General features: G+C 38.8%; 1 protein-coding gene across 10 annotated transcripts in view; it reads left to right on the forward strand.

Annotated features, from left to right (window-relative positions):
- The window catches only part of SORCS1 (sortilin related VPS10 domain containing receptor 1), a 502,721-nt gene that overhangs the window by 442,032 nt on the left and 44,445 nt on the right, over positions 1 to 16,244 (forward strand). For all 10 annotated transcript variants that reach the window (XR_012133041.1, XR_012133039.1, XR_012133040.1 and 7 more), the window contains exon 19: positions 15,610 to 15,796. Coding sequence is in view for 6 of the 10 variants with exons in the window: in XM_037001358.2 (XP_036857253.2) it covers positions 15,610 to 15,796 (187 nt within the window). In the remaining 4 variants the exon portion in view is untranslated. The remainder of the gene's footprint in view (positions 1 to 15,609; positions 15,797 to 16,244) is intronic.

A 16,244-nucleotide genomic window follows, 5' to 3' on the forward strand; every position in this document is an offset into this window, starting at 1 on the left:
AGACAAGGTAGAAATTTAATCCTACAGAGGTGCTCTCTAGGAAGTAGTAACCAAATGGAAGAAAGTCTTAGAAATTAAGATATAATGACTGACATTAAGAACTTAAATGAATTTATAGAAGATTAACCCAATATGAATTGACGATGAGTTAACTGGAAGAAAGGAGAAATGGAAATTGAGAGCATAAGAGAAAAAGGCTAGGCAGTAGAGAAAATATTAATAGGAGACAAATGGGAAATGTTGAAAGGGCTAATACAGAAGTAATTGGAATCCCAGAAGAGGAGAAGGGAGATAAGGAGTCAGAATCATTTTTGAAGAGATAGTGTCTGAGAATTTTCCAAACTGATAAAAGATGTCAGCATATCAACACACAGATTCAAGAGAATCAGCAAACTCCAAGTAGCATATATACAAAGAAAAAACACACTAAGAATCATATTCAAACTCCAGAAATCTGAGAAAAAAAAAAAAGAGAGAGAGAGAAAGACATTGCATAAGCATCCCAGAAGAAAATAGAAAGACATCTTTGAAGTACGGGGGAGAAAAGCAAACATAAAGTGAAAGTAAAATAAAGACATTTTTCAGACAAACAAAAACTTATATGAGTCATATAATCTGATTTTTATAAAAAGAAATCCTAATAATAATTTTTCAGGCATAAAGAAAATGACCCCAGACAAAAGCACAAAAGTAATAGAAAGAATGAAGAGCAGAAATAAAGTGTGTATGTAGGTAAATTGAAATTAATAATAACCTTGTAGATCGATAATAATATTCAACTGTGGGATTTAAATATCTATAGAATTAAAATACATTATACTAGTAATATAGTATGTGAAGGGAATCAAATAGAGTTTAAGTGCTCTAAGTTTAATGATTATCTGTGAAGAGGTAAAATTACTAATTTATATCAGACAGTAACATGTCCAGAATGTGGGCTTTAAACCCTAGAGAGTAACAACTGAAAGGGTGGTAACAGAATATTTAAGTATCAAGCTGCTGACAGGGGAATTGGAATAATAGTAAAAGTGCCTTATTAATCCAGATACTTCAAGAAAGAGAGAAAAAGGAACGTACTACAGTTGAGACTAATAGAACAAATAATTGAAATGGTAGATATAAACCCAAATGTTATCAGAAAATATGTAAAGTAAATAGTGATCTTTGTTGCATGCTTAGGAAGTCTGTGTCTAACCCAAGATCGTGAAGATATCATACCACGAGTTTGTTTTGTTTTTTTGTTCTGTTTATCTTTTGCATTTACATCTATGATCCATCTTGAATAAAATTGTTTCAGGCAGTGGCCAAGGTTTATGTATTTTTCTATTACATATCCAATTAAACCAGCACCATTGAAAGATAAATCTTTCCACACTGAATTTTTTGAGCCTTTCATAAATCAATTGACCATTTATGTGTGGGTCTATTTCTAGTCACTTTTTTTCCCCATTGGTATGATTTTCAAACTGTGTTAATTGCTAATTCCAAATGCATTTTAATTACTCTAGTTTTAGAGTAAGTCAATATTTGGGCATATAGATCCTCTAAATAAATAGACATTCATCAATAAATAGAAAATCATGTATGTATATATATACACATGTGTATACAATGTATCTCGGAAAGAACACCTGAAAAATCTACATGAATGGAGAGCTAGACCCTGATTGTGGAATGGACAATGCATTATTATGAAAAGATGCCAGTTTCCCTCACATTGATCTTTAGATTCAAGGCAATTTCAATTAAAGCTCCAGAATATTTTTAAGAGTTAAAATTGACAAGATGATCATAAAATTTGTATGAAAATGCAAGGACTCAAGAGTGGCAAAGGTAATCTCAAAGATAACTCACAAAATTGGATGCCTTACATTACCAGGTATCAATTATCAATGTTTAGTATAAAGCTACAGTGATTAAGAAAGTGTGGTGATATGTGTGTGTGTGTGTGTGTGTGTGTGTGTGTGTGTGTGTGTGTGTGTGTGTGTCCTAAATCCACAAGCTAAGAAAGGGAACAGTGAGTTAAGAAATATATCTTTATACACACACACACACCACACACACACACCTACTTTATTATATGACGAATGAGACACTGCAGTACAGTAGATAAATTATAGTGTTTTTAATAAATGGTGCTTTACATTGGATGTCCATGTGTGAATACATGAATCTTTACCTCTCATAATACACAAAAAATTCTAAAAAGATTGCCAATCTAATTTTGAAAGATAAAACTAAAGTGTTTAAAGGAAAACAGAAGAGTATCTTCATGACCTTGGGTTAGGCAAAGTTTTTTTTAAGAGAAAACAAAACTCACTAAGTATACAGTAGAATATGTTTTGATTAGACTACATTAAAATTAAGATTGTCTTTCCTTCAAAAGACTATTTTGAAAATAAAAAGATAAGCCCTAGAGGGGAAGAAATTATTTTCAGTACATAAATTTCAATAAAGAATTCATACCCAGAAAAACATAAATGAATCCTACAAATCAATAAGAAAAATTCTGGCAAGTCATAGAAAATGCACAAATAATGTAAAGAGATTTCTCAGAGAGAGAATCAGCCAATAAGCATATGACAAAATTCTCAGCATTACTCTCATCAAGGAAATGCAACTTTTAAAACTATAAGATATTACTACATATCCATCAGGAGATTTATATTTAAAAACTAATATCAAGTGTTGTTGGGGCAGCTGATCATTCATACAATGCTGTTTGGAGTGTAGATTGGCACCACCATTATTATGGCCGAGTACGTGCATAAACCATATGGCTCAGTATTTCCAGTCCTAAGTATGTGCTCATCATATATGCAAACAAATATACACCAAAATATATGTAAAATAATATATATAGCAGAGTTATTCATAATAGCTTGAAGCTGGAAACACATTCATCAACAGTAGAATGAAGAAGTACAATATGCTAATAAATGGAATGCTACACAATAATGAAAAATAATAAAATATTGCTACCTACAGAAACTTGGATGAATCTCAAATCCAATATTAATCTAAAGAAATCAGACTAAAGAATATATATTGTATGAGTCTATTAAACTGCAAACATAGGCAAAGCTAATTTATGGTGATAGGCGTGAAAATAATTGTTCCCTTTGGAGGGGGAGTGGCCGGGGGATTTAGAGTTACTGGGCATCTTTAATTTCTTGGTCAAGTTGTATATTTAGTGATTTGTATATTTTTCTTTATATTATGCTTAACAAAAAGCTCTCTTAAAATCATTTTGGAAATTCAAATAAAATATAATACTTAGTATTTAGAGCTTCAGGAAAAAGGGGGAAAAAGAAAATTTTAGGGGAACTCATTGGAAGGATTCATTGATTCATTTTCTGGGCCAGACCTATACTCTGTTTTTCCCCTCCTGGTGTATGGGAAGAGTGCTTTCTCAGACACAAGGAACTGGATTATGATACTCAGAACATCATCTTTTGAAACAGCAGATGTTTATGCTGGGGCAAGCTTCAGAATTCAGATTTTTGTTCCATTTCTAAGAGAACACTAGAGTAAGATCTGAAACAAGAATTCAATCCTGGTCAGAGGCCAGACTCTCTCGTCTGTTCAACCTGACTTCTTTCCACGTGACAAAGATCATCTCAAACTTGGCTGAGTGATGTGAGAGCAGACTGGGGAATCTGGTTCTAAGATTTGTAAATTCATGCCTTCTGGGCTCAACAAGGGAAAAAAATAACAAGTCCGTTCATTCCACTTGAGCAGGCAGAAGGACAAAAACAGGGAGGAAGCCAGCCTGCAGCTGTCAGACCTGCCCCTTGATGCCCTTGTCTCCTAGCACAGGGCACTGAGCTGTAAGGTCCATCCCCATGTTGGGAGGCCCCCGGGGACCTCACACTGCACTGTGGGATTCTGTGCTCATGATTTGCAAGGTCTCCTTACAGAAACCAACTGTTTCTCTGTGAATCTCTGGATTCCACGCATAGGCATGGATGACACATGTGATGAGTGAAGCACAATGAAGGAAAGCAGTGTCTCCGAGAAGTGGGGGGCACTGAAACTTAGCACAGTGATAGCAATTCAGATACCCAACATTTATTGAGTGCTAACTGTGATTTATGAGTGCTTTCATGAATTTCCCCATTAGATTTCAAAGTGTCCCTGTGCGAGCAGATGGTGTCATCAAAATTGTCATTATATAGATGGCACTGCTGAAGCACAGGAAGGCAGAGTAACTTACCTAAGATCACACAGCTGCTAAGTACTAGGACCAGGAGTCAAAACCAGGCTCTATGGTATCCTGCTTTTCTATTGCTTCTCTATGGTGGAATTAACCATTTTCTGGGAAAGAACTTCATGTAGTTTCTAAGGCTTCCTAGAAATGCTCAGCTGGGGGCAGATAGTAAGATCAAGTTGTCAAAAGAACAGGCAAAATTATTGAAACCCAAGCCAGCCTGGTCTATGGCTGCTGCTGTGTTCTTAGGTACTAATCAGTTTATAAACCAAGATTTTCCTTGAGGATTTTCTGAGAATATTCATGGATTGGGATCAGTTTGGTTGACAACCATTTCAGCAAAGAGAAATTCCAAGTCTTCTCGGTTTTCTCCTCCTTCTAAAACTGTGACTTTATTGACTACCCCCCAGGGATAGAGGTCATGCTCTCATCTGTTAGCTTTGCTTTCCACTTAACAAAGATCATTAGGCATCTCAGACTTGGCTGAGTGAGGCTAGTGTGTTCTCTGGTACTATTTCCCCCATTCTAAAGAATATTGGGAGACATAGGGTGTGAATGCAGCACTCAAGGAGTTTATATACCAAATTCTTCAGAGTCTTAGGTAGGAATTATATTGTAATAACTTTTTAAATTAAATCCAAATCAAAAGTGAACAAAAAAAAACCTTGACATGTGCCACTGGTAACCCATGGGGGCTTTATGTCTTCCACAAAAATCTCTGAGTCTGCTTCTCATCTGAATTTGATACTCTTAAATTTACTTTGATTATATTGTCCAACTATTGCCGGCATACCTAGTGCCAGTTCTTTAAAACAATAGGAATATTAATGCCAAGCATCCTGTGTCCCTAAAGCAGCATGCCCTCTAGGTGCCAAAAAGACAAAGATCTCTGCTCATTCTGATACACTTCTGATTAATGCAGAAGTGGCTAGAAGTCTCTCCAGGTTACTATAATACTTTGTCATTATACTGACCACCAAATGTCTCATGGCTCACTCATGGTCCAACTTTCTCCTGTAGACTTGTCTTCTGTGGGGCCAGGTTGGGCTAGGAACTGATAGAACCTCCCTTTCTTTGTCCCCACTTATTTGAATTCAAACCCCTCTGTGCAGACTTCATCTCCTATGCATATCGACTGAAGGAACCTGAGGAAATAGACATCCCACCAGGTAGTTAGACACATATGTTTGTTTATTCTTCAACAAATATTTTACTAAATTCCAATTTTATATTGTATTCTTCATGAGGAGACAGATTTTAGTTTGTGGAAATTTGATTTGGGTTAACTATGACCTCTGCTGTACCATTTTAAATAAAAATCTAACCATATGAAATAGAAAATACTAGAGCTTTTATATTCATTCAAAAAAAAAAGAAAACCTAATTTCCTGCATTGTATTGTAATAGTCTTTTTTTTCTTTGCATCCCCCAAGAAATTATAAATATTATTAAGATAGGAAACATGCATGTCTGGTGAAGCTCTAATCTCTACTCACCATGCCTAACATATTAATAACTCAATAAATATGTGTGGATTTTGATATGCTTCCCCAAGGAGTGTACTGATAAAGCCCAAACTTAAAAGGAAAAGACTCTTTTAAAAATTTGAATAACACCCAAAACATGTTAAAATCTTCATTTGAAATCTAAATCTCTTTCTTTATTCTGTACTAGTGTATATCCTAATTCTAACATAAGGATATAAATGAAAACCATGCTAAATACAGAGCAAAGAAGAAAACTTTTTATTAACATTAGATAATCAAAGGCTGGGCACACTGATACAACAAGCTTGTAACTCCATGTATCAATATTACATGCCCGAGCCAAAATTTTGCAGATTTAACATATGCAAAAAATGGAATCCCTTCCAGCAAACAGCATGTGAGGCCATCCTCTGCTTCTAGGTGACAAAAATGACTCCATAACACAATTCCTTCAAAATCCCACACCTTTATTGTTGGCTCACCCATTCCTCAGAGAACTAGGTAATTCTGTTAAAGTTGATGTAAATCCCCATTGTCAGGAATCCCATTCCTACTGCTTTTAGGGTTTTCTCCAAAAATACTATAGTGAAGGAACTTCATTGGAAGCAACAAAGCAACGGAGTTGCAGTCTTGTTTCCATCCCAGACTCACTCCTTGGGGGCAGATCCAAGAAAACACAACATGCTGCCCATGCACACACGCATGCACAGCTACATAAGTGGTGCACATAGACATCATTTTTTTTCTTAAAAATAAAGACTAACCAAGATGGGAGAGGAGAAGTCCATCAGGCTGTGTCTAAGAAACCAAGCATTTTCCAGCTTAGCTACACCCGAGTTTTAGGAAGCCAGTTGAAGGTGTTTTGCATGGAAACCCAAGCATCCAGTGAGAGGTGGCATCTCTCTCTCTGGAGACTCACTGAAGATGGATGTTCCCTGGACCGCTAATAAGTACCTAATGAGCCTATAGACTTCCAACACTGTAGCTCAGCTTCCCTGAGAAATTCAGTGCAGGAACCTGAAGGCATAGGATGGATGGCAGAGGGCCTAATCAGTCTTAAGAATTTAACAAAACCAATTCGGAAGACATTCATTTGAGAGGACTGCGAGGCAGAAGTAGTGTCTGCATGCTATGGAAGATAATTAAATCTGCTTTAAACAGCTGTAAGAATAAAGAGATGCAATTCACTGCATAATTTAAAACTTTTAAATTAAATCTGAGGCAAGGGACTAAAATTAAAACTTTGATCTGTATCTCATTGTTTTAGTGCTTCAATTTACATACAAAGACTGGAACTTAATAAGGAAAATTCATGATTATAACTTCTTCTGTGAGATTTAACTCTAAAAAGTGAAGGCTGTGTCCTCATTAAATGGATTTCAGCGATCTGTAATTTCATACACATTGAAAGACTGAAGGCTGCATACCAGTAACTGCCCTGTAATAACACTTCATAAATATTGCACAATGATGCCATCGGATGGTAGAGAAGACGACTCTTGATACAATTTTCTGTGAGATGCTCATTTGTTGAATTTTTTAAAGAATTTGACGTACTTGTTTCATCTGGAGAAAAACTGGGGCTTTTAGGGATGGCACAGAGACCTAGCAGGCATTGTTAAATCTAGGCGGGTATCAGTCTCTAAGCCAGCCCAGCTCTAAGAAGCCTCAACTGTTTTTCAACACAAAGGAACAGGATCTGATTTCAGTGAGCCGTGCACATTTAAGAGGCTTCCTCATGTATTATTCCTTACTCTGCTCAGCTTTATTCTCTTTGACTCTAGCAAGATAATTGAGCCACTTCATTTCTTCTCCCTTGTGGCTCTGGGTTAAAAGAAAGGAAGGAAATGAGGCAGGCAATAGAGGTTGTCTTTAGCCAGAGGCCTGGTGTCTCACGTTCTAAGGCTCCACTTTTCTGTGCCCTCATACGTTGGGGTATTGCTATTCTTTAAGGCTTCAGGGGAATGGATGTTTGCAAAGAACCTCAGTCTGCCTTGACAAGCAAAGAGAGGGTACTGGCTCATTACTGAGAGTTCCAGTTCAGTGACTATCCCAAGGCATGGAGTCAGCCATGAAACAGTCCTCTATTTGGATGTTCAGACTCTCAGGCTGTCTAATTAAGGCCCTGAAGCACTGATGTCTCAGCTCATCCACTTGGGTGGCCACCACCCTTGAGTGAGGGCTTCAACAAAGTAGGCCCTGAAACACTGATGTCTCAGCTCATCCACTTGGGTGGCCACCACCCTTGAATGAGGGCTTCAACAAAGTACACAGTTCTTGCCCAAAAGTGTAACATCCTCAGTTTTCTGGCTTTGCACTTAGCCATCATTATTCTACAACTGCTTTACCAGCTCATTCCTCAGTATAATCTACCATTAATGTGTAACGGAAAGTCTCCACCATATGACAGTGCACTTGAGTAAGTCAGGCATCTTCCCCTGAGAGCTGAGCATTTTCAGTCCCCTCAGGGAATCTTGGGATATGTGTGGATGCCCAATAATGCCAGTAAGAGTAATTACGAAAATGACAGTTTACCTGGACTAGAATTGACAATTAAGCTCATCATCATTCTGCTCCTCTCTAATTGAAACGTAGAGAAATGGAGGTCCAAAATGCATTTCAATGGGCATATAACCAGATCTTCTTACCCCCAGGTCACCAGGACTTTTGTAGGGTATCTTTTCCACATACAGTACCTCTGTAGATCTCTGTAAGGTCACTTAGATTTCACCACAATCTAATGATTAGGAAAAAAATGAAGTAACATCCAGGGCAAGAAATCATATATCCATTTCATAGACAGGATCTTCTGACTTGGTTCAGTCCACCAAAGGATGCTAGATAAACAAGTTTTGAAAGGTATTTTAAAATGTTGACAGTATCGCATAAAACACTATGATGATTCCAGTGGTGTTGTGCATTCTCGTTTGTTAATAGGCAGGACCGGCTCAGAATGTTACAACAATCTAACAGTGTAATGTCTGGGTGGTGCACTTATGAGCAGTTTGGATTTTCCTTTTTCTCACTGTATATATTTTCTACATTTTCTCAATGAATCCATCATGGCTTTTCTTTTTCTTCTAATAAAGCTAAACATTTCTGTTATACATTTTACTACTATGAAAAATGCATTAGATTTATTCCTAAAGGAACCTTCTTGCCTTTCTTTTTTAGAGTATAATTTTATTCTTATTACATACCTGAATGTTTTACTTTTAGAGTAATTTTTTAAAGTCATTCAAAAACATTTATATGATTTACATCATTCGGCAGCCCTGTAGTTTTCTACCAAAGCCTGCTGAAGTAATTCCTGAAGACACCATGTAGTGGTAACAATATAGCAATGCCTTTTATCACCTAAAAAGTGTTTCTAAAGTATAATGGGTCAAGGTTCTGATGTCTCTTATTCTACAGTATCTAGTTGGAGTAAAGAGATCCTGGCTTATAGTCATTTATCTGCTTTTAGAAGCCAAATAAATATTCCTCCTGCCTTACAGCATCCATTCTAACCTAAACACCAAGTACAGAAAACATAAAAAGGAAATTTGGAAATTTTTTGTTCATTCAAACACATGGTGCTATGGCTCATTTATAAGTGAAGGATGAAACCATTTTGTGATGCTCCAGTTGGCAGTTGGTGGTCTGAGTGTTAGATCCAGGAACATTTGGATATTCAGTCAGGCAAGCCCCGAGGATCAGCCCTCAGAGAAGGGCCTGGCCATCTGCATTTCATCACTCGGTGGGTCTGTGGTCCAGGCACCCAGGCGCCACTGGTCTTGTCAGCCCTGAGTTCTCTGGTGGAATCATAAAATCCCATGTGCTGCCTCCTGGCAATTGTTGTGCATGTTCTCCAGGCCAGAGCATCCCAGTTCACTGTTGTCTTTGTTCACAGAGAGGACTGGGGGTCTACGCGTAATATAGAGATGCCTGCACTATAGAAAATCATCTCTGAATGGGTAAGAAGAGGGGGCTGACTCTATTCTGCCATTATGCTGGTATCCAGCTATCTTGGGATTGTGTCCAGAGTTCAGTTTTGAAAATGAAAAGAAGCCCACAGGGCTTCGAACACTCATGTCAACCAGGCGGTCTTCACAAATGTATGTTGCAACTGCCATGGTGTTTTATAAGCACCTGGCATATTACTCCAGATTCCTCTTCCGTCACTATGTAATGAAGCATCCCGTCTATGCTGCATTCCTCTAAGGGGTTTTAGTTACTGAAGCTTATGAAAGCTCTCCAGTTTCACATATGAACGAATCCATTCCTCAGCACCCACCTGGGAATTGACACAATGGAATCATTTGAGTGTCTTCTGTGAACAAGTAGTAGGAGTGCTCGACTTGCAGTTAAGAAGAGCTTAGTTCAAACTAGGCTTGTGATTCCAGGCAAATTTTCAGTCTTTTAGGACTGAACATTAAATGAGATAACTATGTAGAGAGCAGTTATAATTTCTGACACAGTAAACTCTCAGGGAATGTTCTTTTCTTTTTCTTCAGTGACCAGCAGGGGATATTCTATTTTTTTTTTTTTTGAGAGGGCATCTCTCATATTTATTGATCAAATGGTTCTTAACAACAATAAATTTCTGTATAGGGGACTCAATGCACAATCATTAATCCACCCCAAGCCTAACTCTCAACAGTCTCCAATCTTCTGAAGCATAACAAACAAGTTCTTACATGGTGAACAAGTTCTTACATAGTGAGTAAGTTCTTACATGGTGAACAGTACAAGGGCAGTCATCACAGAAACTTTCGGTTTTGATCACACACCATGAACTATAAACAATCAAGTCAGATATGATTATTCATTTGATTTTTATACTTGATTTATATGTGAATCCCACATTTCTCCCTTATTTTTTGTTTTAATTGCTGAAGTGGTAGGTAGATGCAAGATAAAGGTAGAAAACATAATTTGGTGCTGTAAGAGGACAAATGTAGATGATCAGGTGTGTGCCTATGGACTAAGTATTAATCCAAGCTAGACAAGGGCAACAAAACATCCATGGATGCAGAAGATTTCTCTCTCAAAACAGGGGGGGTGAGGTTCTAAGCCTCACCTCTGTTGATCCCCAATTTCTCACCTGATGGCCCCCCTCAGCAGGGGATGTTCTAGAACAATCTTATTTGTACACCTTGTGTAAAAAGCCATATGCCAGAATTCACTCTCACCGAGTAAGGCAAAGGTGGACAGCACTTGTCTCCCGGACTCCTTTCTGTGGGCCGACGATCTCTTCTTTAAAGGCCAGGGCACATTGTACTGGAGTTACCTCCTTTCCTGTCTCACTCAGACCTCGCTAACCTGAGTGTAAACCTACCTGGAGTAGGGTATGCAAGGCAAAGGCGCATTACTTTGATTTCATGCACTCCACCCTGCCTAAATTTCTTTAGCCAGTAGCAGAAGGGGTGGAAATACCTCATTTTTGTTTCTGTCATTCAGTGATACTTAATGGTATTTTTAAATCTTTTGTTGTAGTCAGAAGAGCAGTAAAATAACAACAGAAATCTAAGGTCAATGTTGGCTGTATCTCATCATCCATCTAGCCAATGTTTGTATTACCTTCTGATCATTTCCCATATATTTAATGAACATTTAAATATTTACAGCAACAGGCGAGACAGAATGTGGTTTTGCAGTGCTCCGAGTGTTTTACCATACTCCCCCCCATCTAAATTAGTGAAACCTTTATTTGCCCTCATTTACTCCCTCTCTCTTTTAATTCTGCCAGCCTCCCTCTGCGCTTCACTGCACCTCACCCCTAGGGTAATCAGTGTTGACAGGCTGGCTTACAGTGTCCAGCACCTTTATGCTCAAACACACACACATGCACTTCAGGTACGTATACTCTGTTATCTGTTGATATTTTTGTTGTTGTTCTTACAAAAATGGGTTACACTATAGTCCATTTCCCTACAAGGTTGTTTTTGCTACATGAACTTTAAAAGTCCCTTCCAGAACTGGATTTCAGGGAAGCGTGAGCCAGGCCCACTCGCCAGCTCTGCAGGGATCAGGCTGTGACAAATAAGCCCCGTTTCCATCTGTGGTGGGTCCCCAGTGCCTTCAGGAGCGATGTGGAGTCTCCTTTCTTGATGAGGCTGTCAGTGTTATGTGATTATAGCATTTGTTTTCCCATTTTTCTCTGAAGCCATGTTATAGGAACTGATAGGTTCACACGCCTTCCACTCCTCAGGTCAATCTTGGCTGCATTGTGGCCATTTAATACATTTGTTTTTCTATTACAGAAGTCAGCCATACCCTTGGAGAATTCCCATGTGGATTTCATGTGGGTTTTGTGCCTTTCCTGGGCATGTCTTTTGAGCTCGTATTCTCAATTCTGTGTCTGTAGTAGGGCCTGTGACTGAAGAGCATTAGGTCTGAAGAATTTTATTTAATGGTCTGGATATTTGCCAGCATAGGTTCCATTTCAGGAATGATGGCTTGGGATTCACTAGATTGAAATAACTCTCAATTATAATTACAGTCTACTATGAATACCTGTTGTTTCCCATATTCTCTATCTTCTTTATGGCTTGAATGTGGTACTGCTTCGCCATAGGGAAGACATAAGGGTGGAGCGTGGAGTTCATGTCCACTCATCTTCCCACTTCTAAGCAAAAAAATCAGAGGGAGAAACAGAGTCAAAGCCAGGAACAGAGTCTAATAAGGAAAGAAAGTGATGCTTCCCTCTGTTACCTCCTTCCTCTCATTCTAAAAGGTTTTACAAATAACTTCCAATTAAAGAAGTTCAACAAGGACTGAGCTGCGTGGATAAAGCTAAACCCCAGATAACCTTAAACCCTTTATTAAGTCTTGCACTGGCTGTGGGACTTCAGGCATCTTACTTAACCTGTCTGTGCTTCCATTCTGCTGGTACATTACATAGAAATAACATCTGCCTTACTATCTCCCTGGAGTCCTAACAGCCAAATGAGATAATGTAGAAGAAAGTACACATTAAAAAAGCACAATATTCAAAATGTATTGAACAACAAAAAAATCACATTCACATACTTTATTAGATCTTGAGGATATCTCAGCCCTTGGGAGATTAGACAAACTACCCTCATATTATCCAGCAACTCGTTTTCCTAGAGAAGTTAACTACTTGATCCGTATGTATTTGGAACCTTTGCAGTGGGGCACCAGTCACTAACAATGAGTTAGTTCTCCCACTCCTGGCTGTATTAATGCACCTTTAGCACTTAGAATCCTAAAACATCCCAGGAAAGCTTTACCATTGTACCAAAGTTCATTAAGAGTAGCATCAGCTTATGCCGTGTTACATTCATCTTCAGATGAATTTGTTCACAAGAAAACCTGACATTCAATGACCCGGACCAAGGGCCTCAACCTCTGGTGCAGCCCAGAGTCAGCTGTGCACCTTCACAGACCACAGCAGGGCTGAGCTTCCTCCCCAGGGTGCTGAGCCAGGAGGTGGTACCTGGGAGTCAACATTTTTCTTTTAATTTCTTTAAGTCATGCTGATGTCAAAGGCCAAGATTCACTGATTTCAAAGTCAATAAACTGTGGGAGTTAATTTTGACAGGAAGACGTATATAATTTCCTGTTATAGCTCCTATTTTCAGTCCCCCATGATCATCTGGACTACCCCCTAATTGGCTGCCCAAAATACTTGGGCCTCCTTCCAATTTACCCTCCATATTATAGACAGAGTGAGCTTTTTGAATTAAAAATATCATGCCATCTTCCCCCAGGCCCCTGCTTAAAACACTTTAATGCCTTCTCTTTGATCTTAGGAGAAACATCAAAATCAGAATCGTGGTCCAAAAGTCCTAAAATATCATTTTCCCCCCTGCAATCTAATGTCATAACATGTTCCTACTGTATCTTCAGCTTCCTTTAACTGCACCACCCACTTCTCCCACAAGGCCCTTGCAGTCCAGTTCCGTCTGTCCCCACTGCCTGGGCTCCTCGCCTGCATCTCACTCATTCATGTCCTTTTTAGGTTAATTTACTTCTTCCCTTTAGGTCTTCTCAGTTCAGACATTACTTCTTTTGGGAAGCCTTCCTAGAAGTTCTCAGTCAGATCAGATTTTCAGCTCTCCGCCTCTCCCGATGGTCCCTCTCCTTCCTTCTGTCTCTGTCTCTCTCTCTCTCAGAAATTGCATTGCTTGTTTTATTCCATGGTTAACCCAGTTAACCCTAGCTACTCCTGATATTTCCCTAGTTACTTGTCCCAAATAATGGAAGTAGATTATAAGGTCGTCCCTTCCTCTGTGCCCAAATCTGGTGTTGGCTGCCTGCCACTCTGTTGAGTCCAAAAAACATGGCAGTAGAAACTGACGAGAAATAGAATGAAAAACTCATCAGTGTGGTTTGGTTATGCAAATGAGGGACAAATCAGCAAGAATAGTTGACATTTATTTTATTAGTGAAGGATTGCATAATGTCTGGGCTTGTGGATATTCATTTTGTAGTTTTGAATGAAGTTTCTTTTTCCTACCCCAGGGGATAATTTTTGCCTATGTCCTTCCTGAGAGTTAGGTGCTGTGTTTCCCCCACACAATGCTTGGCCGCGCACAGATCAGAAGAGTAGGTCACGTAGATTCATAGGATTTAAACTGCTTTTCCCTTCCCTGTGAATTAATCTTTTAAATGTCAGCATTTTAAACTTGGCCTTTTCAAAAAATATGATACCATATGAACCTCAGTTAATCGAAAATACATTTCTAGTTCAAAGGTTTTTTTTTGTTTTTTTTCTCCCCCAAAATGGGAAAAGCTAAGAAAAGCAAATAAAAATCTTGATAAAGGATGGGCTGTGTGTGAGGGGAGCTGTGTTTTGTCACTTGGTCTGAGAAACTTTGTTCTTTAAGAATCTCAACTGTAATCCAAAGGCCATATTTTTTTATAGGTCTGGGGTGTTAAGAAGCCAACTAAATCATCTCCTTGCCTACCTGTGAGAAATTTAGAAGGATATGATTCCAAACAAGATTTAAAAGGGATATTGCAGGTCTTTTGGAGCTGTATTTTTTACAGTCATTTGTTTTGGCATATAATTTTGCCAATTACTAACTACTCATATGTCTTTTATAATGGCCTTTTGGGTGAAGACAATAAGGTATTATTATTATGCCCTTTTCATAGATTAGGTGACTGAGACTGAGGGAGGCTGAATGACAAGCATGAAGTCATCCAGCTTGTTAATGGCAGCACAGTGGAGCCATAGGTGCTGTTCCCACCCATAAGGAATGAAATGCAAATCCAGAGATGGGTCAGGATCCCGGAACTGCCACTAATCAGCTGTGTTAACCTTGAGCAAATGATTAAAACTTTCTTTACTTCAGTTTCTTCATCAGTAAAATGGACAAACATTACCTGCTTTTCTCTCCAGACTAATACTCTGTGAAGGATAAAGTGAGATGATTTTGGTAATACAAAATGCTGGGGTATAAAGGCTTTGACCATCAATAAGGGCTGAGTCCAACGTCGTATCAGGTGTCAGGCAAGGTATCTCATATCTTCCTCCAGTGTGGTTAGGGAACCAGAAACAAGGAGATTCAGAGATCCTAAACACATGGGAAGTAGTCTGTGATTATGTCAGATAGGCTGACTTTTTTAAACTGTGTGTACACCTTTTATTTGTATACATGATAAAAGTATAAACAGCCATCAGAAATTGAATATCAGATTGGAGCTGACAATTAAGCCCTTAATTTTCTAAACCTGGAAACTTTGGGTAGTCCGTGCCCTTCACATTTGGACAGCATCCATCTTAGTAAAATCCTGTCTGCAGTGTATGTCACTGAGATGCTGTCAAACACAGATGCTCGCAGCTGTAGAGAGAGACAGGGCTGCAGTTATTCCTGAGCCAGGGACCAGGACAAGCCCCAGCCCCTGGAACAGAAGCAGCCATGCACTGACTCCCTCTGATGTTGGGCTGTTTTTCAGGGTGATGTCCAGAGGACACTCATCCAGGTGGATTTCGGCGATGGCATCGCAGTGTCTTATGTCAACCTCAGCTCCATGGAAGACGGAATCAAACATGTCTATCACAACGTGGGCATTTTCCGAGTGACCGTACAGGTGGACAACAGTCTTGGGTCTGACAGCGCCGTCCTGTACTTACATGTAACTTGTATGTTATTACTGTTTTTGGTTTCTGACGTATTTTCAATATTGTGTCATTTGAAAATATAATGCAAAATTTCATATCTAGAAGAAGCTCACTAGTTATCTGTTAGCAGAAGGGGAAAAGAGAATAAGAGAGACACATGGGGAGAAATTAAGAAAATCAGGGAGTGGAAGTCGAATAATCCTGGAATCTGGTTTGCTCCAGATTGTCCTCATTGCACCTGCTATGCCCTCCCAGGTGCCTCTGAGATGCACCTGTGTCTGGGGGCTGAGCCTGAGCGAGCCATCTGATTGAATACAAATTTGGCTTTGTCATCACAGATGTTTGAAAACAATCCATATGTATGGCCCGATCCAATGTGTTGATAATTGGCATAAGAATTTCTCCCCATCTGATTATTCTTCTCTTCCCATGTTATGTCTCACTTTTAATAATTCTTTCTTAGACTTTT

Source organism: Manis javanica, chromosome 7 (genome assembly GCF_040802235.1).
Source record: "Manis javanica isolate MJ-LG chromosome 7, MJ_LKY, whole genome shotgun sequence".
Taxonomy (NCBI): domain Eukaryota; kingdom Metazoa; phylum Chordata; class Mammalia; order Pholidota; family Manidae; genus Manis; species Manis javanica.